The sequence below is a fragment of the Aquarana catesbeiana genome, linkage group LG12 (genome assembly GCF_042186555.1).
Source record: "Aquarana catesbeiana isolate 2022-GZ linkage group LG12, ASM4218655v1, whole genome shotgun sequence".
NCBI lineage: Eukaryota > Metazoa > Chordata > Amphibia > Anura > Ranidae > Aquarana > Aquarana catesbeiana.
The window spans coordinates 241117475-241139696 of NC_133335.1; the positions used below are offsets into that span (position 1 = coordinate 241117475).

Genomic DNA, 22222 nt, shown 5'->3' on the forward strand with positions numbered 1-22222 from the left:
GCTGAGCAGAGACCTCGGTGAGCATTAGAATAGGCCACCCCAGCTCTGGCTGAGCAGAGACCTCGGTGAGCATTAGAATAGGTCACCCCGGCTCTGGCTGAGCAGAGACCTCGGTGAGAACTATAACAGGCCTCCTCGGCTCTGGCTGAACTTAGACTTCGGTGAGCACTAGAGCAGGCCCCCCAGCTCTGACAAAGCTGGTATCTTGATCAGCACCCCCCCTATAGCTGAGCTGAGACCTCAATGGGCACTTGCGAAACTTCAGCTGTACTCTCCCGAATGTCAGAAGCCCTTCAGGGCTGGGAACTTCTCCTCCTGGACAAGAAGCCTGCGTTCCAGGCCTCAAACAATTTCTGCACACCCAACCACCTATTATGCTTCTTCCCCCAGGGATTGGACGAGACCATATAAATAATTAGGCTGTGGGTCTGCCCCTTCCAGCTACATTCTAGAATCCACTAGAAGGCAGGGGTAAGCAGCTGAGCTTTGTAGCTGCTGAAAACTAGAACAGCCTAAAAAAATCACACACCGATCCAATGACTGCAGAACAGCTCAAAAAACTAAATTTTTCTGACAATTCTAGCAATGTACCTGGGGTGGGGGGTGGGGGGCACTACAGGTGGGATTACAGTTTCTTCTTTTGCATGGAGCTGCTTTTGCTACATTTAGTGCAAGGACACTTTTTAAATGACTCTGCTCCAACTGTTGCATATTAATTCCACTCCTAGAAATAAAACATTAAATTTAAAAAAAATGAATCCAGGTGATCACTTTGGCCATGAAGGTACAGATACCTGTGTATTTGGTCATGAAGGGGTTATTAGTTTTGTCTTTTTTAGGGCCACATGCTGTTCTTGCATCCTTCCACCTTTCCCATGTGTTGCCTTTAGCTCCCCCATGGCCCCCTCCGTCTCTTCCACACGTGTGCACTCATACAATGGCCCTCGCCATGGACCTTCCTGCACACCTGGCCCCGACAGCTGGTGCTTCCACCGGTTTCATTGTCCCGCTTCCCTCCCCCCCTTTACATTGTCAGCAAGAAAGCTGTTAAAGGATGAACACGTGTTTTCCATTTTGCATAACGCATGCGGCAGAAAGGCCTGGAATTTTCAGAGCGGGAATTCCTCGCTAATTGCCCGTCTCACGATCGCACAGCGAGAGTGAGGATGACTCGGCTTGTAACACTTAACAAGTGACAAATTAAACATGTCCTCAACCAGCGTTTGTTCCACCCTCGGCGACGCTTGGATGCCACCGCTAGTGACTGCTATGGTGGCGGAGAGCCGTGACTTCCGGTAGGACTGCCAGGATCCGCTCCGTCCATAGAGATTAATAAACATTGGAGGAAAGGAAAGTGATGTGTGTACAGCAGCCAATCTGAATTCACTTGCCGATCTTCATGGAAAATGGTGCAATTGGTGCTATTCTTACAACAGAGATGAGCCAATGCCAAGAGTTGGATAGCCAACGGATAAATTGTCCTCGGCTACTGAACATTTTTCTTTTGTCACTGGAATTAAATGTTCTCTTTGAGGAGATATTTTCCTCTGCTAATATAGGGTAAAGATAGAGGATCACTTATAGTCCAACTTTTTATTTATTTATTTTTAGGCCAATCACGTGACATTTAAGTCCCTCTTTGATCCTCTCCCGGCAGTGGGCAAACCGAGTATCAGGGACTATGAATCAGACCGAGACAGAAGTATAGTTAAATCACAATTGTATAATAATAATAATAAGGTAAACAGAGTAAGCGTAGTCAAAACAAGCCAAAGTTCAGTAACCGGATCGGGTAGTCAGCCAAGCAAACGTCAGAGAGCCAGAGATAAACTTAGTAGTACAGCAAGCAGGATTGGGAGCCAGAAGGAACGTCAGCCAAGCAAGTCTTCAACAGGAACACAGGAGAAAGTCTCTGTGATGTCAACAAGGCGAAGGCAGAGATCAAGTGAGCTGGACGACTTTAAGTAGGCAGGACTGACGAGCAGAATCAACAACAGCTGGGTAACTGTGGAGAGAGATGGGAGCTGGCAATTAGCCGACAGCTGAGTGGCCAGCTCAGAACGAAGGGCTGAGCCCAGCCCTGATACCAAGGCACTGATGTAATAACTAAAGTGCTGCTTCCTGCATCATTACACTGTGAGTGCAGGACTTCCTGGTGATGTCTCCATAGGGGCGGGTCCATGACACCCTGTACTCACAGTATGTTTTCAGTCAGATGCTGGGCGTCATTCAGCCCTGAAGACTGAGGACAACTAGTGGCAGCAAAAGAATATTGCAGGGAACAGCATGTAATTTTTTTTCCTTTGCACCCCTACTTCTCAGTTCAGCTGCTGGGGGAAAAAGCTCTAGAAACTTAGAGCTCACACAGGGCTGTGTACTCTTTCACTGCCCTCATATGACAGTGTCAGGCCAATCATTAGACACTAGTGCTGTCACATAGAGAAAAAGGAGCGAGTCACGCATGCTCACACATTCCAGGTATTAGACTTGTGGCGGCTCTTCAAAGGAAAGATGAGTTAGGGAGATCCTAGAAACTGACATCTTCTCTGGAGAACCTAAGGTCCTCTCCTTCAGTTCATATCCTAGCTTTTGGTCATCGTGGTTAGAATGTCATTGTGAGATGGAGCAGCAAAGCAGAACGCAGAGCCTGAATTCCTGAAAAGTATTCACAGCGCTTCACTTTTTCTACATTTTTTATTATGTTACAGCCTTCTTTCAGAATTGAGTAAATTCATTATTTTCCTCAAAATTCTACAAACGATCCCCCCTAATGACAACGTGAGAGAAGTTTGTTTGAAATCTTTGCAAATTTATTAAAAATAAGTATCGCAGGCTCCTCCCGTGTACATAAGTATCGCAGGCTCCTCCCGTGTACATAAGTATCGCAGGCTCCTCCCGTGTACATAAGTATCGCAGGCTCCTCCCATGTACATAGGTATCGCAGGCTCCTCCCATGTACATAGGTATCGCAGGCTCCTCCCATGTACATAGGTATCGCAGGCTCCTCCCATGTACATAGGTATCGCAGGCTCCTCCCATGTACATAGGTATCGCAGGCTCCTCCCATGTACATAGGTATCGCAGGCTCCTCCCATGACACTCAGAATTGAGCTCAGGTGCCTCCTGTTTCCACTGATCATCCTTGAGCTGTTTCTACAACTTGATTGGAGTCCACCTGTGGTAAATTCAGTTGATTGGACATGATTTGGAAAGGCGCACACACCTGTCTATAGAAAGCCCCACAGGTAACAGTGCATGTCAGAGCACAAACCAAGCCAAGAAGTCCAAGGAATTGTCTGTAGACCTCGGAGACAGGATTGTATGGAGGCACAGATCGGGGGAAGGGTACAGAAACATTTCTGCAGCATTGAAGGTCCCAATGAGCACAGTGGCCTCCATCATCCATAAATGTAAGAAGTTTGGAACCACCAGGACTCTTCCTAGAGCGGGCCGCCCGGCCAAACTGAGCGGTCGGGGGAGAAGGGTCTTAGTCAGGGAGGTGACCAAGAACCCGATGGTCACTCTGACAGAGCTCCAATGTTTCTCTATGGAGAGAGGAGAACCTTCCAGAAGAACAACCATCTCTGCAGCACTCCACCGATCAGGCCTGTATGGTAGAGTGGCCAGATGGAAGCCACTCCTCAGTAAAAGGCACATGACAGCCCACCTGGAGTTTACCAAAAGGCACCTGAAGGATTCTCAGACCATGAGAAACAAAATTCTCTGGTCTGATGAAACAAAGATTGAACTCTTTGGCATGAATGGCAAGCGTCCTGTCTGGAGGAACCCAGGCACTCATCACCTGGCCAAGACCATCCCTACAGTGAAGCATGGTGGTGGCAGCATCATGCTGTGGGGATGTTTTTCAGTGGCAGGAACTGGGAGACTAGTCGGGATGGAGGGAACGATGAATGCAGCAATGTACAGAGACATGCTTGATGAAAACCTGTTCCAGAGAGCTCTGGACCTCAGACTGGGGCGAAGGTTCATCTTCCAGCAGGACAACGACCCTAAGCACACAGCCAAGATAACAAAGGAGTGACTACGGGACAACTCTGTGAATGTCCTTGAGTGGCCCAGACTTAAACCCGATTGAACATCTCTGGAGAGATGTGAAAATGGCTGTGCACCGATGTTCCCCATCCAACCTGATGGAGCTTGAGAGGTCCTACAAAGAAGAATGGGAGAAACTGCCCAAAAATAGGAGTGCCAAGCTTGTAGCATCATACTCAACAAGACTTGAGGCTGTAATTGGTGCCAAAGGAGCTTCACCAAAGTATTGAGCAAAGGCTGTGAATACTTATGTACATGGGAGGAGCCTGTGATACTTACGTACATGGGAGGAGCCTGTGATACTTATGTACATGGGAGGAGTCTGTGATACTTGTGTACATGGGAGGAGTCTGCGATACTTGTGTACATGGGAGGAGTCTGCGATACTTGTGTACATGGGAGGAGTCTGCGATACTTGTGTACATGGGAGGAGTCTGCGATACTTGTGTACATGGGAGGAGTCTGCGATACTTGTGTACATGGGAGGAGTCTGCGATACTTGTGTACATGGGAGGAGCCTGCGATACTTGTGTACATGGGAGGAGCCTGCGATACTTGTGTACATGGGAGGAGCCTGTAATACTCATTGATTTCAAGCTGTTTCCAGCTTTCTAGCTCGCATCAGTGCACATTGCATAGTGTGTTTTTTTGTTTTTTTTTTTGTTTTTTTTTAATGTTTGAAGGTTTTTCTCGTTGGTATTATTGTGACCTATCAGCTTAAACTTTTTGCATTGGAAAGAAATCTCGTAGTAGTTTATGATGTTTAGTGGAAGTAGAACTCCGGCTCGGCCAATGAACGTGAACTTCTATTGAGAGTCCCGGTAACGGACGTGGCTTCAGGCCAGCGAACTGTCCTCTTGTTGACGATCTGTCGGACACAATGTTTGCCTTCTGCCCGCAGCTGTATTGTATCTCGCCTGTCACTGGGCTAAAACCGATCCATTTACCAGTATGTGCAGTGGAGTTTGCTCGACCCCCAGAACGAAGGCTTGGTCCCTTCTAAACTTTCCCACAGAGCTCTGGGAGCCGGCAACGCGGCCTTTCGTGACGGAGGAGGAATTTTCTGAGTAAACATTAGAAAATTCACACCGAATTCTGTCAGCAGAGCCCGGGACCCCCCCCTTTTTTTTTTTCGCAATAGGGGCTGAACTGTTGATATATCGGTCCAAATTTGTGCTGTACTGGGCCCTATGGGCTCCCTGTGTTGATGCATTCTGACAAAAGTGGTCGTAAAGGTTGAAGGTGCATTCTATGCATGAAGGTAGAACCTTCTGTGCTGCTCCCCTCTGAGTCCTCCTGCTGCTACCATGGTGGTTCCCAGGCTGTTCTCCCCCCCCCCCCCCATGACTGCAGTACGTGGTCAGGATCACTGCCCACAGAGGAGATAGAGGAACATCCGTTCCACCATCTCCTCTGTGATGAATGAACCTGGAAACAACGAAGATTTGTCAGAACTGTTCCTTCCTGGCTGTTTGCGCAGTCAAGCACGTTTTGGAGGGCTGAAGAGACATTAGAGGTCTAATAAACTCCGGATGTCTCTATAAAGGGTACTCGTCACTTGCCCCAAAGCAATCATAAGGGGTAGAGCTGCACGATTCTGGCCAAATTGTTTTTTGCTTAGAATAAAGATCACGATTCTCACGGCGTAACATCTTTCACATCATAGAAAAAATGTTCACCTCTTTGTGAGAACAAATAAAAAAATAAAAATAAAAAAAAAAATGTAAAAAAAAAGTTTTTAATTAAAATAACTAAAAATAATAAAAAGGAAAAGTTTAACAGCATCCCTGTTCCCCCCCAACAAACCCCCGCCCCCCCCCCCCCCGGGCATACACACAAATGCTAATGCTCACGTAGGTCTGGCGCCCATGTGTAAACAGCGATTGCACCACACATTTGAGGTAGCGCCATGAACATTGGAGACAGGGCAATGATTAACTCCTAAACCGATAACCTGTAAGGCTCCATTCACGCTTGTCATGCAACTTTGGACACAAAGTCGCATGACAAGTTCAGGGGCTGGGCTGACTGGAGGAGAGAGATCGCTGTTCCTGATCACTAGGAACAGCAGATCTTCTCTCTCGTTCTCTCTCTCTCTCTCGTTCTCTCTCTCTCTCGTTCTCTCTCTCGTTCTCTCTCTCGTTCTCTCTCTCTCGTTCTCTCTCTCTCGTTCTCTCTCTCTCTCGTTCTCTCTCTCTCTCGTTCTCTCTCTCTCTCGTTCTCTCTCTCTCTCGTTCTCTCTCTCTCGTTCTCTCTCTCTCTCGTTCTCTCTCTCTCTCGTTCTCTCTCTCTCTCGTTCTCTCTCTCTCTCGTTCTCTCTCTCTCTCGTTCTCTCTCTCTCTCGTTCTCTCTCTCTCTGGTTCTCTCTCTCTCTCTCGTTCTCTCTCTCTCTCGTTCTCTCTCTCTCTCGTTCTCTCTCTCTCTCGTTCTCTCTCTCTCTCGTTCTCTCTCTCTCTCGTTCTCTCTCTCTCTCGTTCTCGTTCTCTCTCGTTCTCTCTCTCTCGTTCTCTCTCTCGTTCTCTCTCTCGTTCTCTCTCTCTCTCTCGTTCTCTCTCTCTCTTGTTCTCTCTCTCTCTCTCTCGTTCTCTCTCTCTCTCTCGTTCTCTCTCTCTCTCTCGTTCTCTCTCTCTCTCTCGTTCTCTCTCTCTCTCTCGTTCTCTCTGTCTCGTGCTCTCTCTCTCTCGTTCTCTCTCTCTCTCGTTCTCTCTGTCTCGTTCTCTCTCTCTCTCGTTCTCTCTCTCTCTCTCGTTCTCTCTCTCTCTCTCGTTCTCTCTCTCTCTCTCGTTCTCTCTCTCTCTCTCGTTCTCTCTCTCTCTCGTGCTCTCTCTCTCTCGTTCTCTCTCTCTCTCGTTCTCTCGTTCTCTCTTGTTCTCTCTCTTGTTCTCTCTCGTTCTCTCGTTCTCTCTCGTTCTCTCTCGTTCTCTCTGTCTCGTGCTCTCGTTCTCTCTCTCTCTCTCTCTCGTTCTCTCTCTCTCTCTCTCTCTCGCTCTCTCTCTCGTTCTCTCTCTCTCTCTCGTTCTCTCTCTCTCTCTCGTTCTCTCTCTCTCTCTCGTTCTCTCTCTCTCTCTCGTTCTCTCTCTCTCTTGTTCTCTCTCTCTCTTGTTCTCTCTCTCTCTTGTTCTCTCGTGTTCTCTCTCTCTCTCGTGTTCTCTCTCTCTCTCGTGTTCTCTCTCTCTCTCGTGTTCTCTCTCTCTCTCGTGTTCTCTCTCTCTCTCGTGTTCTCTCTCTCTCTCGTGTTCTCTCTCTCTCTCGTGTTCTCTCTCTCTCTCGTGTTCTCTCTCTCTCTCGTGTTCTCTCTCTCTCTCGTGTTCTCTCTCTCTCTCGTGTTCTCGTTCTCTCTCTCGTGTTCTCGTTCTCTCTCTCGTGTTCTCGTTCTCTCTCTCGTGTTCTCTCTCTCTCGTTCTCTCTCTCTCTCTACTTCCTGAGTTTGCCAAGAAGGGGGGGGTGACTCATAAGAGGGCCAATGAGAGCTGCAGAGCTGGAGGTGTGCCTCTGTGTAAATCCAGGAAGTGAACAGGCAGCAACTCCCCCCTCCCCCCCCCCCCGTCAGAACAGGATCTGACTGTTTACATTGTCAGATCCCCGTTCTGGCTCTCGTTCCCGTGATTGCGGGTGGTCGGTGGACATCGCGGCCACCAGCCACGCACATGGGGTCCCCCACAGTACAGCAGGCGCCTGCGCACCTGCTACAGCTTCTTAGGGGTGCCGACGTACACCTACGCCGATTTGCAGGAAGGTGCCGACCTGCCGCCGTATAACGACGGCGGCCAGTCGGCAAGTGGTTAAAGTAGAACTATAGGCAAGATTTTTTTTTTTTTTTCCATTTTTTGGATAGAGCAAAGGAAGGTTATAACCCGTCAGGTTCATTTTTCACTATCTGTGTCTCATAGGGGAGATTTCCTTCACTTCCTGTAGTCAAACAGGAAGTGAGAGGAAATCCCTGCAAATTAAGGGAATCCCGTGGGGACCCCCCCCCCCCCCAGGTCACCAGAACTAGTGTCCCTATTGGAAATTATATTAGTACCCCCCAAAGAAATACTGAGGGACTTTAAAGGCAACTGATCAGCAGATATTTGAAAAAAAAAATGTAGAAATGTATTACCATAACATATGTGGTGCAGACAACACCATCAATGATTGCATAAAAGACAAGAACAGAATCCTGTATCAAATATCAATGCAGATCCTTCAATATTAAGCCCGACGCGTTTCTGGTCCTTTCTTCAGGGGTATTTCATACGAGGTAATGCTGCTCTATTGATATTCTATAATGAGACAAAGTCGCACATCAGAATCAAACTCGGGGTGAAGGAAATGAGCGTCGTTGAAGTCAAGTAAAAACAAACATACCAGTCAAGTGAGAAATCTGCAACAAAAACTGCCACCTAGTGTGGCCGATGATCATTCTAGAATATCAATATAGCAGCATTACCTCGTATGAAATGCCCAAGGAGAAAGGACTCTGCACAGGTCTAGAAACGCGTCGGGCTTAACATTGAAGGATCTGCATTTTATATTTGATACACGATTCTGTTCTTGTCTTTTATGCGATCATTGATGGTGTTGTCTGCACCACATATTTTATATTCATTTCTATACTTTTTTTTTTTTTTTCAAATATCTGCTGATCAGTTGCCTTAAAAGTCCCTTATTATTTCTTTGGGGGGGTAATATATATATAATATTGTTCATATTGGGATGTTGGCAACATAGGGGTCTTCTCAGTTGGATCTTTATTAAAAAAAAAAAAAACTGACAGGGGTTCTAATTTCTCACCACTCTATCCCCAACTAATGAAAAAATCTTTGCCTTTTAGTTCTACTTTAATTTTACCAAATATTGGGCCTTATACCGTACTGTACATTAAAATTCATTGAAGTGCATTTTTTTTCCTGAAACGTTTACGTTTGATAAACGGCTGCAGAAATATCATGTGAGATAAAAAAAAATTCTCTTTGTCACTTTTTTCTGTATATATTTCAAATTTCTCTTTTTCTGTTACTATCTTCCAATATCCTCCAATGCTGGGAAGCCGATGCCGACCCAGCTGCCGTTTTTCAGATCTCTTAATTCCGCAGCGATTTTTTTTTTATTGCGGATGTCTTCTCGGCGCTGATTACATTACCCATTGACTGTACTAATCGCTTCATTTTATGATCTTTTTAATTACAGTTATTTTCTGTCTTTGGTGTCTAGACGTACTCCGGCTTGTTCTGCGTGGTGATCAACCCCTACAAGAACCTCCCCATCTACTCTGAGAACATCATCGAGATGTACCGCGGCAAGAAACGCCACGAGATGCCGCCACATATCTACGCCATATCCGAGTCCGCCTACCGCTGCATGCTGCAAGGTGAGCCTGGGAGTCGTTTGCCATGAATATTTCCTTCATAGGGCAATGGGGAAAACAAAAGTCCTTCGCAGCGGGTTTTTTTTTTGCCGTAAAGATGGCGTCCAGTTTGGCGAAAAAAGGATATTTCAGAGGTGATCTGGCCTTTCTGATGGCTTGATCGCAAAGGTTGGATTCCACAGCGTCCCACAATGCATTTGTAGGGTTGAATGTAAGAGGAGGGATTGGGATTTTTCAAGGTGCAGAATAATTTGAAATGGTATCAACTATAATGTATAAGAATTTTTTTTATTTTAAAGAGAAAAAATAAAAAATTGTTAAAACCTAACAATTGGCAAGTACAGATCAACAAGATTTTATGGATACAGCACTATAGAATAAAGTTACTAACATGTTTCACCCATATGTTGGGCTTCTTCAGGGGATGCTGTCCAATTTAGAGGTACAATCCTTCTAGATCTCTTGAAATACTGATCAACTCGCTAAAAGGTCACAGGTGTCTATCTGCGTCTGGAAAACCATGTGCTAGAGGTGACCATAGGTCGAAACACGCCAATGCTTATTGCGAAGACTTGCTGGAACGCAGGGACATATACATGCTGTTGCCAAATGCCAGTGTTTAGACAGCATTTGTCCCTTGGTATTTAGTCTACTTCAGAACCCTGTTTTTTATATAATAATAATAAAAAAAATTATATATATATAAAATTATATAAAAAACAGGGTTCTGAAGTAGACTAAATACCAAGGGACAAATGCTGTCTAAACACTGGCATTTGGCGACAGTATGTGTGTGTGTGTGTGTGTGTGTGTGTGTGTGTATGTATGTATGTGTATATATATATATATTTAAAAAAAAAACTCTATCACACATACATAGTTTTTGGTGGTTAAGATACACTTTTATTCCTATTATCATTATTATATTTATTATTGTTTTATGCTTTATTACTAGTAGTAGTATTAGCAATTTTATTATTGTATTTGTGTTATTAGTATACACTTTTGTTATTAAGGTTATTATTTTATGGTTGTTAAGATACACTTTATTAAGTTGTACCTACTTTATGGTGGTTGTTGTTATCATACACTTTAGTAGTATTAATATAATTATTATATTTAGTATTATTGTTGTTATTATATGCTTTATTACTAGTTGTAGTTTTAGTATTAGCAGTTTTATTATTATTATTATTATTATTGTTAGTTCTACTTATTTTATGGTGGTTGTTTGATTCATTTTAGTATTATTAATATCATTATATTAATTGTTATTATTTTTTATATGCTTTATTACTAGTTGTAGTTTTAGTATTAGCAGCTTTATTATTATTATTATTTTTATTTTTATTGTATTTGTGTTATGAGTATACACTTATTATGATTATTATAATATATAAGTACCTGAAATAAATTATGCAATATATTTTAGCTCATGGTGTAAGCAGACTGATCTTGCGCTGGTGGTGTAATTGCCTCGTTAATATACGGATCTGTCGGTAATGTGTCTCCTGGTTTGTGTTATTTCCCGAGGTCTGTTCATTGTCACAGGAAGAGATTTCGGCGTTGGCACGCCAGACAGTTTACAGCTGGCCAGCGGTGTTTATGGGATGTGGACGTATAACTTTCCCTTTCTGTAAACAGTGTTCAGTATTCTGGAGCGAGCTGCTGAACATCTGCGGTTTCGCGTTCCCGTCATTATTTTTTTTTTTTTTATATGAAGGAGATAATTTGGGAAATTTGGCTTCTGAAGTGGTTGTCTGACACGATCGCTATACAGAGGAGTGCGATGAAGAGGGATCTCGCTATCAGATGAAGCAGGAGGTTTTGTAAATGAGTAAATCTGAATTCCGGGAATATTACAAAAAAAAAGAAATAACCTTGTAGACCCCCCTCCCTAAACGGTAATTGCTAATATTTGTCCAGGGGATCAGTAAAAAGCAATTGTTGTTTATTTTAATACCCCCCCCCCCCCGGCGCTCCCACAATTTCCTTCTTCCATGCAAACTGGTTGCCCCAAAACCTCTTCCTTTTTTTTTTTTTTTTTTTTTTTTTTTTTTTTTTTGATCGAGTTCCTCCACAATCCACAGTCGGGTTGGAACAGGAAGGGGCCGTTCCCAATCTGTTCCCACAAAGTTGTCTTGGTATGCCGACTCCTTAAGAGTTCCCTTCACTGGAACTAAGGGGCCAAGCCCAACCCCTGAAAAACAACCCCCACACCATAATCCCCCCTCCCCCCCCACACCATAATCCCCCCTCCACCAAATGATTTGGACCAGTGCACAAGGTCCATAAAGACATGGATGAGCGAGTTTGGGGTGAAGGAACTTGACTGGCCTGCACAGAGTCCTGACCTCACCCCGATAGAACCCCTTTGGGATGAATTAGAGAGGAGACTGCGAGCCAGGCCTTCTCATCCAACATCAGTGCCTGACCTCACAAATGCTCTTCTGGAGGAATGGTCAAATATTCCCATAGACACCCTCCTAAACCTTGTGGACGGCCTTCCCAGAAGAGTTGAAGCTGTTATAGCTGCAAAGGGCGGAGCCAACTCAATATTGAACCCTACGGACTAAGACTGGGATGCCATTAAAGTTCATGTAAAGGCAGGCGTCCCAATACTTTTGGTAATATAGTGAGGGGGAAAAAAAGTATTTGATCGGCTGCTGATTTTGTACATTTGCCCACTGACAAACGATGAGTGTATAATTTTAATGGTCGGTTTATTATAACAGTGAGAGACAGAATAACAACAAAAATATCCAGAAAAACACATTTCAAAAAAGTTGTAAATTGATTTTGATTTTAATGAGAGAAATAAGTATTTGATCCCCGATCAATCAGCAAGATTTCTGGCTCCCAGGTGTCTTCTATACAGGTAGCAAGCTGAGATTAAGAGCACTCGCTTAAAGGGAGTGCTCCTAATCTCAGCTTGTTACCTGTATAAAAGACACCTGTCCACAGAAGCAATCGATCAGATTCCAATCTCTCCACCATGGCCAAGACCAAAGAGCTGTCCAAGGACGTCAGGGACAAGATTGTGGACCTACACAAGGCTGGAATGGGCTACAAGACCATCGCCAAGCAGCTTGGTGAGAGGGTGACAACAGTTGGTGCGATTATTCGCAAATGGAAGAAACACAAAATAACGGTCGCTCTCCCTCAGTCTGGGGCTCCATACAAGATCTCACCTCGTGGAGGTTCAATGATGATGAGAACGGTGAGGAATCAGCCCAGAACTACACGGGAGAATCTTCTCAATGATCTCATCTGGGACCATATTCACCAAGAAAACAATCAGTAACACACTACACCTTGAAGGACTGAAATCCTGCAGCCCCCGCAAGGTCCTCCTGCTCAGGAAATCACATGTACAGGTCCGTCTGAAGATTACTAATGAACATCAAATGATTCAGAGGAGAACTGGGGGAAAATGTTGTGGTCAGAGGAGACCAAAATCCAGGTCTTTGGCATCAACTCAACTCGCCGTGTTTGGAGGAGGAGGAGGAATGCTGCCTATGACCCCAAGAACACCATCCCCCACCGTCATACATGGAGGTCCTATGACCCCAAGAACACCATCCCCCACCGTCATACATGGAGGTCCTATGACCCCAAGAACCCCATCCCCCACCGTCATACATGGAGGTCCTATGACCCCAAGAACCCCATCCCCCACCGTCATACATGGAGGTCCTATAACCCCAAGAACCCCATTCCCCACCGTCATACATGGAGGTCCTATGACCCCAAGAACACCATCCCCCACCGTCATACATGGAGGTCCTATGACCCCAAGAACACCATCCCCCACCGTCATACATGGAGGTCCTATGACCCCAAGAACACCATCCCCCACCGTCATACATGGAGGTCCTATGACCCCAAGAACACCATCCCCCACCGTCATACATGGAGGTCCTATGACCCCAAGAACACCATCCCCCACCATCATACATGGAGGTGGAAACATTATGCTTTGGGGGTGTTTTTCTGCTAAGGGGACAGGACAACTTCACCGCATCAAAGGAACGATGGACGGGGCCCCATGTACCATCAAATCTTGGGTGAGAACCTCCTTCCCTCAGCCAGGGCATTGAAAATGGGTCATGGATGGGTATTCCAGTATGACAATGACCCAGAACACCTAGCCAAGGCAACAAAGGAGTGGCTCAAGAAGAAGCACATGAAGGTCATGGAGTGGCCTAGCCAGTCTCCAGACCTTCATCCCATAGAAAATATGTGGAGGGAGCTGAAGGTTCGAGTTACCAAACTTCAGTCTGGAAACCTTAATGACTTGGAGAGGATCTGTAAAGAGGACAAAATCCCTCCTGAGATGTGTGCGAACCTGAAGGCCAACTCCAAGAAACGTCTGACCTCTGTGATCGCCAACAAGGGTTTCTCCACCAACTACTAAGTCATATTTTGTGAAGGGGTCAAATACTTATTTCATTCATTAAAATGCAAATCAATTTATAGCTTTTTTGAAATGTTTTTTTGATTTATTATACATGCCAGCATGTCAAATACATAAATTTTACATGTACTTAAAGTGGAGTTCCACCCAAAAGTGGAACTTCCACTCAGATTCCTCCCCCCCTCCGGTGACACAGTTGGCACCTTTCAGGGGGGAGGGGGGTACAGATACCTGTATATTACAGGTATCTGTACCCACTTCCGGCATAGATAGCCGCAGAATCTGCGGTTATTTACGCCACTTCCTGCTCCCTCCCCACTGCCTGCTGGGAAACACACGGGTCCCAGAGACAGCAGGGACCATCCATATTGCGCTGCGCGACTCGCGCATGCGCAGTAGGGAACCGGGAAGTGAAGCCGCACGGCTTCACTTCCTGATTCCCTTACCGAAGATGGAGGCGGCAGCACCCGAGGACGGAGAGACGCTTCGGCCTCGGGTGCCGACATCGCGGGCGCCCTGGACAGGTAAGTGTCCATGTTTTAAAAGTCAGCAGCTGCAGTATTTGTAACTGCTGACTTTTAAGAAAATTTTTTTCGGCGGCGCTCCGCTTTAACGCCTACTTTGAAGTGTGAATGGACCCTATAAGTCCGTCTGCAGCCTTTTCACTGCTGTGTGGTCACCATATAGTTAAGGCTGACCCCGGCCATGGGGTGGGGTTGCAGTTTGGAGGCGGTTTAGCCATCCATTGATTGCCGGGTGACTACAGGAAGCGAGGAGCGCGGTGGCGGGCATTTCCGGGTGACGTGATTTGGCCTTTTTCACAGCTCGCCCATTTCCTGGAGTGTAGCCAGCCGGCTCCGGATCAGTATGGAGGAGAATGGAGAGCTGACAGTTTAATAGAGCCCATTGACCGGCCAGGCAGACAGGCAGTGTGAGGTCACCCCCACCTCCCCTCCACTTCCTTCCACCCCCACCTCCCTTCCACCCCCAGTGATTGTAATGTCTGGCATGCTTGGGAGCCATGGTCTTCTTAACCCTTCCCATGCCAAGCTGGCCGCTGCTGTGTGCTGTGAAATATAATGGGGGGGTTACATGGAGGATGCAATCCATGCATGCGCTTCAGGCCCAGTTCTAATATACAATGAAGGCCCTGCAGAGGAAGACTCCTAAATCCTCCCTCCAGCCTCCCCTTCAGTCTTGCACAGGTGTTCCGGCTCCTCTCCCGGACTGAACCGGCTTCCCATGATTTCTCTGCACACTGTACAATCTCCAACACTTCCTGGTTTCTGGCCTAGGCCTAAATGATGTCATTTTTTTTGGGGGGGGGTGGGGTAGGAGGGGTTTTCTAAGCTAAGCACACCTCCCTGCCTTGTGCCTGAGCTAAGGGCAGGAGGTAAATCCTACATGCATCATCTATACGTACTGAGGATGGCTGCTACTAGAAATGTTAAGAGGGGGGGGGGGGTCTTCTTTTTCAAAGTGATTACTAAGCATTATAAAGCATGGAGACATGGATGGGGGGGGAGGTTGCTTTGAATTGGAAAATGTCATACATCCCAGGAGTCTTCTGGCGGGAAGGCGGGGCTTTCCCAGCTAAGCACACTTTCCTGCCTGAATGCCTGAGCTAAGGGCAGATGGATTCCAGGAAGTCAATGCTATATGCATCATCTGCCCTTACTCAAGATGGCCACTGCTCTAAATGTGGGGGGGGGGGGTGTTTTTCAAAGTGATTTCTCACCAAAATAAGTTTGCTTTGAATAGGAAAATTTTTAGGTCATACATCCCAGGAGTCTTTAAGTGGGGAGGAGGGGCTTTCTCAGCTAAACACACTCTCATGCCTGAGCTAAAGGCAGGAAGTAAATTCTGCATTCATCATCTGCCCTTACTGAAGATGGCTGCTGCTAGAAATGTTAGGGGGGTCTTCTTTTTTTTTAAAGTGATTCCTCAGCAAAATAAAACATGACATGAATAGATGGGGGGAGTTTGCTTTGAATAGGGAAATTATGTCATACATCCCAGGAGTCTTCTGGAGGGGAGGAGGGGCTTTTACAGCTATGCACACTGTCCTGCCTGTATGCCTGAGTTAAGGGCAGATGGATTCCAGAAAGTAAATGGTACATGAATCACCTGCCCTTATTCAAGATGGCGGCTGCTGCTAGACATTGTAGGGGGGGGTTGTTTTTCAAAGCGATTTCTCAGCATAAAAAAGCATGGAAACATAGGTGTGTGTGTGTGTGTGTGGGGGGGGGTTGCTTTGAATGGGAAGATGGTGTCGTACATCCCAGGAAAGAAGGAGGGGCTTTCTCAGCTAAGCACACTTTCCTGCATGCCTGAACTAATCTGCCCTTACTGAAAATGGCGGCTGCTGCTAGAAATGCTGGGGGGGGGTTGAGGGGGTTTTCTTTTTTTAAGGTGATTTCTCAGCAAAATAAAGCATGGAGACATGGATGGATGGATGGATGGGGGGCGTTTGCTTTGAATAGGCAAATGATATCATACATCCCAGGAGTTTTCTGGAGGGTAGGAGGGGCTTTCTCCGCTAAGCACACCGTCCTGCCTGCTTGCCTGAGTAGTTCCACTTTAGCCGGCACATCCTGGCACTGCTCGATCCGGGTGTTTAGTTTTGGGTGACCCCATGTAATGGGTGTTTTGTTCCCCATAAATGACGGGTTCTCTTTAATTCATTCCACACCTCTGATCTCTCGGTCTATAGACCGGCTTCTCCTCCGCCGCGATCTCTAGACAGATCTGTCCCGTAATCCGGAAGCATCACCTATAATCCTCTTTAAAGGCCAACTCCAGCCTGACTTTTGGTACTTAGTATTACTTATTTCTGCTGACGTCGCCCCGGTGCTCATCCACGCCGTAAGCCCAGAAATGAGGGCAAAGGCTGGAGCCAACGCAGAGCGCAAAGGATTCAGGTTATCGCACACATCGGAGAAGCCCATTGGCCAGAGCCACGTTTGTTAGAAATTTTGGTTGGTTGGTTGGTAGCTGGTGACCCAACGGGGCTGCAGTCTTTTGGTAAAGGGAACCTGTGCTATGGCCATACCTGATAAAGCAACTGGTTCTCTTTAAGTTCGGTTCCCTACTGGCCCATGTGACAGCTCTGATGCTTTGTGATTGGTCCATCTTGAGGGGCGAGAGCACAGTCAGCCCTGACCAGGGCGATTAACGTTTCTTCTGGTAACCACTTGCCGACCCAGCTTTTTCTGGCACTTTTGTTTGAATCCTCATGTTGTGCTAGAAAATGACTTTTAACCCCCAAACATACATATCCCCAGGAGCCTGCATTCACTATATCTGATCTCCCCAGGAGCCTGCATTCACTATATCTGATCTCCCCAGGAGCCTGCATTCACTATATCTGGTCTCCCCAGGAGCCTGCATACACTATATCTGATCTCCCCAGGACTCTTCATTCACTATATCTGATCTCCCCAGGACTCTGCATTCACTATATCTGATCTCCCCAGGAGCCTGCATTCACTATATCTGCTCTCCCCAGGAGCCTGCATTCACTATATCTGCTCTCCCCAGGAGCCTGCATTCACTATATCTGCTCTCCCCAGGAGCCTGCAGTCACTATATCTGCTCTCCCCAGGAGCCTGCATTCACTATATCTGATCTCCCCAGGAGCCTGCAGTCACTATATCTGATCTCCCCAGGACTCTGCAGTCACTATATCTGATCTCCCCAGGAGCCTGCATTCACTATATCTGATCTCCCCAGGAGCCTGCATTCACTATATCTGATCTCCCCAGGAGCCTGCATTCACTATATCTGATCTCCCCAGGAGCCTGCAGTCACTATATCTGATCTCCCCAGGAGCCTGCAGTCACTATATCTGATCTCCCCAGGAGCCTGCATTCACTATATCTGATCTCCCCAGGACTCTGCATTCACTATATCTGGTCTCCCCAGGAGCCTGCAGTCACTATATCTGATCTCCCCAGGAGCCTGCAGTCACTATATCTGATCTCCCCAGGAGCCTGCATTCACTATATCTGATCTCCCCAGGAGCCTGCATTCACTATATCTGGTCTCCCCAGGAACCTGCATTCACTATATCTGCTCTCCCCAGGAGCCTGCATTCACTATATCTGATCTCCCCAGGACTCTGCAGTCACTATATCTGATCTCCCCAGGACTCTGCAGTCACTATATCTGATCTCCCACAGTACACAGAACGTGGAAATGCAATTATTTTAATAAATATAAACTGCTAAATATCTTTTCTCATCAGCAGTATATAGAAGTCTTGTGACTTCTGTCAGTGTCTGGTTAAAGCTTGTAGGAGGAGATTTCATTCTCCTCTGACCGTCCTATGAGGCTGCAGGACCCCTGACCCTCTGTCTGGACAGTGCTGATTGGCCCTGTGCTGATCACATGCTCCCAAGAAGAAAAAAAAAAAACGCTCTAGCTATATACACAAAACTGAGCATGTGCAGCTTGCTTGGCCTCTGTACTATCGGGTGATGGATTGGGTACAGTAGAAGAAGGGGAGGATCAGAGAAGACAGGATCAAACCGATTTTTTACACAATGCAGAGGATTAACCCCGTAGGTTCTGCAGTGAATATAACAAGCGTGCTCTACTGCATATACAGACTGATTTTACTGATCAGAGTTAAGTAACACTTGGGTGTGAAGGGGTTAAATATAACAGATTATGTAACAAGTTAAAAGTTTATTGGCAATGCTGCAAAGTTGATTGATGAGTGTTTACAGATCGACGCGCTGCAGAAGATTGTCATCAATTGATCGCAGCTGTGCGACTAAACTTTTCACTGGTTACATAATCTGCTCCATTGAATTACTCATGCTGGGAACAATTAGAGCAATTTTTGTTACATTGTGGAAGTGGGGAATGTGCGTATCGCTAAGCGAACGAATTACAAATGATTGAAGAGGTTTGTAAGCAAAACTTCGCTGCAATTTGTTACTAAGACATCAATATTGGCAACGTTGCTTATCATTGTAGACACTCTGATATGAGAGCAGTGCTGTACAGACAAGTGAGAATGAAGCCGGCAATACATGGATCGAAAATCAGCTGGTTCAGCCAGGACCGGACAGATTTCGTTCCATCTATGGGCACAACCTGGTTGTACCAAAGTTAATCTGCTGATCGACTTCGGTGCAACCACCCCGTCAGGTTCTTTTTCTTAATGGTTACTGCCCCACCAGATATAGCCTGCAACACTGATGATTGTATTCTGCTGGCGGGGATGGCTTCCTGCTGTGAGAACTCAATAGCACAGCGGGAGTGATTTCCCCATCCACCTTGAATGTGTTGGTGTGGGAATCGACATATGTATAATGTATGGGCCTACCATAGTGTAAAAGAGCCATTCCAGCCCTTTGCAAGCACTCACTGATAGGATGACTCCGACATCCCTTAGAATATGTTCTGTAGGACGAAACACATAAGGGTGGAGCAAAGCGGTGACGTCATCACGCCAATTGACTGGAAAATTGCTACACTATGTAGTTTCCTCTTTCTTTCTCTGCGCACGAAACTCAGTTATATTGTATGTGGTTACCATCACTCTGCATGGAGGAGAGAGCCATCCATCCTTCGGTGATCAGTATTAAGCGATGTGAGACCCCCCACTCTCCCCTATGTAATTTAGGTCTAATCCTTTGGTAATCTGGTCTGTTTGGTGGTAGCTGGAGAAGGTGGGTAAAAGATTGAGTTTGATTTATTTTGGACTTTTTTTTTATCACTATTCACATTTGGCCTTAATGGCTATTTATGCAATTTGAAATAATATGCTTTTAGCATCGCCACACATTATTTGCATATATAATGTATCGGCCTGCCTTAGTGTAATAGAAAAATTCCAGCCTTTTGCAAGCACTAATTGATAGGATCACTCCAGCATCCCTCAGATGACGTTCTGTAGGACGAAATGCGTAGGGGTGGAGCTAAGCTGTGATGTCATCATGCTGGCTCAGGCTGGCAGCATTTGTCAGTGTTTTGCCTGGTTTATTTTCTTCTCTTGTGAGTATTTAGCTTTTTTTTTTTTTACCACTTGCCTACTGGAAACTTTTACCCCCTTCCTGTCCAGGCCAATTTTTAGCCTTCAGCGCTGTCGCACTTTGAATGAGAATTGCGCGGTCATGCATACTGTACCCAAACAAAATTTTTTTTTTTTTTTTTGGTGGTATTTAATGACCACTGAGGTTTTTTATTTTTTGCTAATAAACAAAAAAAGACCAAACATTTTGAAAAAAAACCTTTTTTCTTAGTTTCTATTATAACTTTTTGTAAATAAGTAATTTTTTCTCCTTCACTGGTGTGTGCTGATGAGGCTGCACTGATGGGCGCAGACGGGGTTGCGATGATGGCTGTTGACAAGGCTGCACTGAAAATAAGTAATTTTTTCTCCTTCACTGGTGTGCTGATGAGGCTGCGATGATGGGCGCTGGCGAGGCTGCGATGATGGGCGCTGGCGAGGCTGCGCTGTTGGGCGCAGGCGGGGCTGCGCTGTTGGGCGCAGACGGGGCTGCGCTGACGAGGCTGCACTGATGGGAGCAGACGGGGCTGCACTGATGGGCGCAGACGAGGCTGCGATGATGAGCACTGACGAGGCTGCGATGATGGGCGCAGACGGGGCTGCACTGACGAGGCTGCACTGATGGGCGCTGATGGGGCTGCTCTGAAATGCGTAAGCTGCTGTAATTTGTACCCTCCACCCAATGAAATAAAGTGATTTATTCAGAGGGATGAGTTGCTGTTATGTACAGTATATGCTGCTGCGAAACAGGGAAGTAATTGGAACCTACATGGGCAGAGCTGAGGTTCCCGTTCAGCCCGCTGCAGCTCGGTGATGGGGGTGATATGGTGTGAGTGTTACTCTGTTGTACTTTATCTAAAATATTCAGCTCTGTCCTGAAGGGCCGAGTAGTATTCTTTTTGCAGAGATTTCTTTTCACTTCCTGCCGTGTCACCTCGAAAGGACGAGAGAGGAAATCTCCCCAACGGGGACAGAGGCAACAGTAAAAAAACCTTTAAAAATGTGGAACCCAACCCCCCCCCTCTCAAAGTCTAGGTGGATCTGGTGGAATGTCGGTGGTGCAGGCCGACCATCGGGTAGCTGTTTTCTCTCTTGTTGTTTCTCTTTGGAGATGCCTTCTGGCTGTTACATCGGGCATATCGGTTCTTCAGCTTTTTTTTTTACGATTGTCCATGCTTGAGTTAAGCGACGACAGAAGGAAAGAGTAGAGGCCCTTCCAAGTATGAAGGTCTGCAGAACGAGAACCAAATGTTGTCCGTATTTCTTGATCTCCTTCCAGCCAACTGTACAGATCTAAAGCAGCTTTCCAAACAAAAGCAATTCCTGGCATCACTGTGAAGTCCTCATCTCCACCGAACGATAAGACTCCCAGCGCTGCATGGAAACGTCTGAGCTTTATGATCGATCGCCGCTCTGCTTCTCCTCTATGAAGTCTTGTTGTCTCCTGATCCGTGAAGACGGAACAATAGACTCCGGAAAGATGTCCAATACCTGCTTGGATCCAGTTGGCATGGCGGACGTGTCTTCAGTATGATGGGGGAAAATATCGGTGCAAATAACTGCCTCCTGCAACTTTTACTTAAAGCGGAAACGGCACGGCATCTGAGGGCCACAAAAAAAAATGCTATTCAATTCATAGCAAACTCCCCAGAAAAAAAAAAAAAAAAAAAAAAGCTATTTCTTCAGTTGCTTCTCGGTTTCCAGTGACACCAAGAATGAAGCACTGGTTCCTCCTACTGACACCAATGATGGGGCGCTATTCCTCCCACTGACACCAAGGATGGGGCACTATTCCTCCCACTGACACCAACGATGGGGCGCTATTCCTCCCACTGACACCAACGATGGGGCGCTATTCCTCCCACTGACACCAAGGATGGGGCGCTATTCCTCCCACTGACACCAAGGATGGGGCGCTATTCCTCCCACTGACACCAAGGATGGGGCGCTATTCCTCCCACTGACACCAAGGATGGGGCGCTATTCCTCCCACTGACACCAAGGATGGGGCGCTATTCCTCCCACTGACACCAAGGATGGGGCGCTATTCCTCCCACTGACACCAAGGATGGGGCGCTATTCCTCCCACTGACACCAAGGATGGGGCGCTATTCCTCCCACTGACACCAAGGATGGGGCGCTATTCCTCCCACTGACACCAAGGATGGGGCGCTATTCCTCCCACTGACACCAAGGATGGGGCGCTATTCCTCCCACTGACACCAAGGATGGGGCGCTATTCCTCCCACTGACACCAAGGATGGGGCGCTATTCCTCCCACTGACACCAAGGATGGGGCGCTATTCCTCCCACTGACACCAAGGATGGGGCGCTATTCCTCCCACTGACACCAAGGATGGGGCGCTATTCCTCCCACTGA

At 46.5% G+C, this 22222-nt stretch overlaps 1 protein-coding gene across 1 annotated transcript in view; it reads left to right on the forward strand.

Annotated features, from left to right (window-relative positions):
• The window catches only part of LOC141113413 (myosin-10-like), a gene marked incomplete in the record, with an annotated part of 160446 nt that overhangs the window by 35814 nt on the left and 102410 nt on the right, over positions 1-22222 (forward strand). Inside the window, 1 exon segment of the mRNA XM_073606470.1 lies at positions 9250-9406. Within this exon segment, the coding sequence (XP_073462571.1) occupies positions 9250-9406 (157 nt within the window).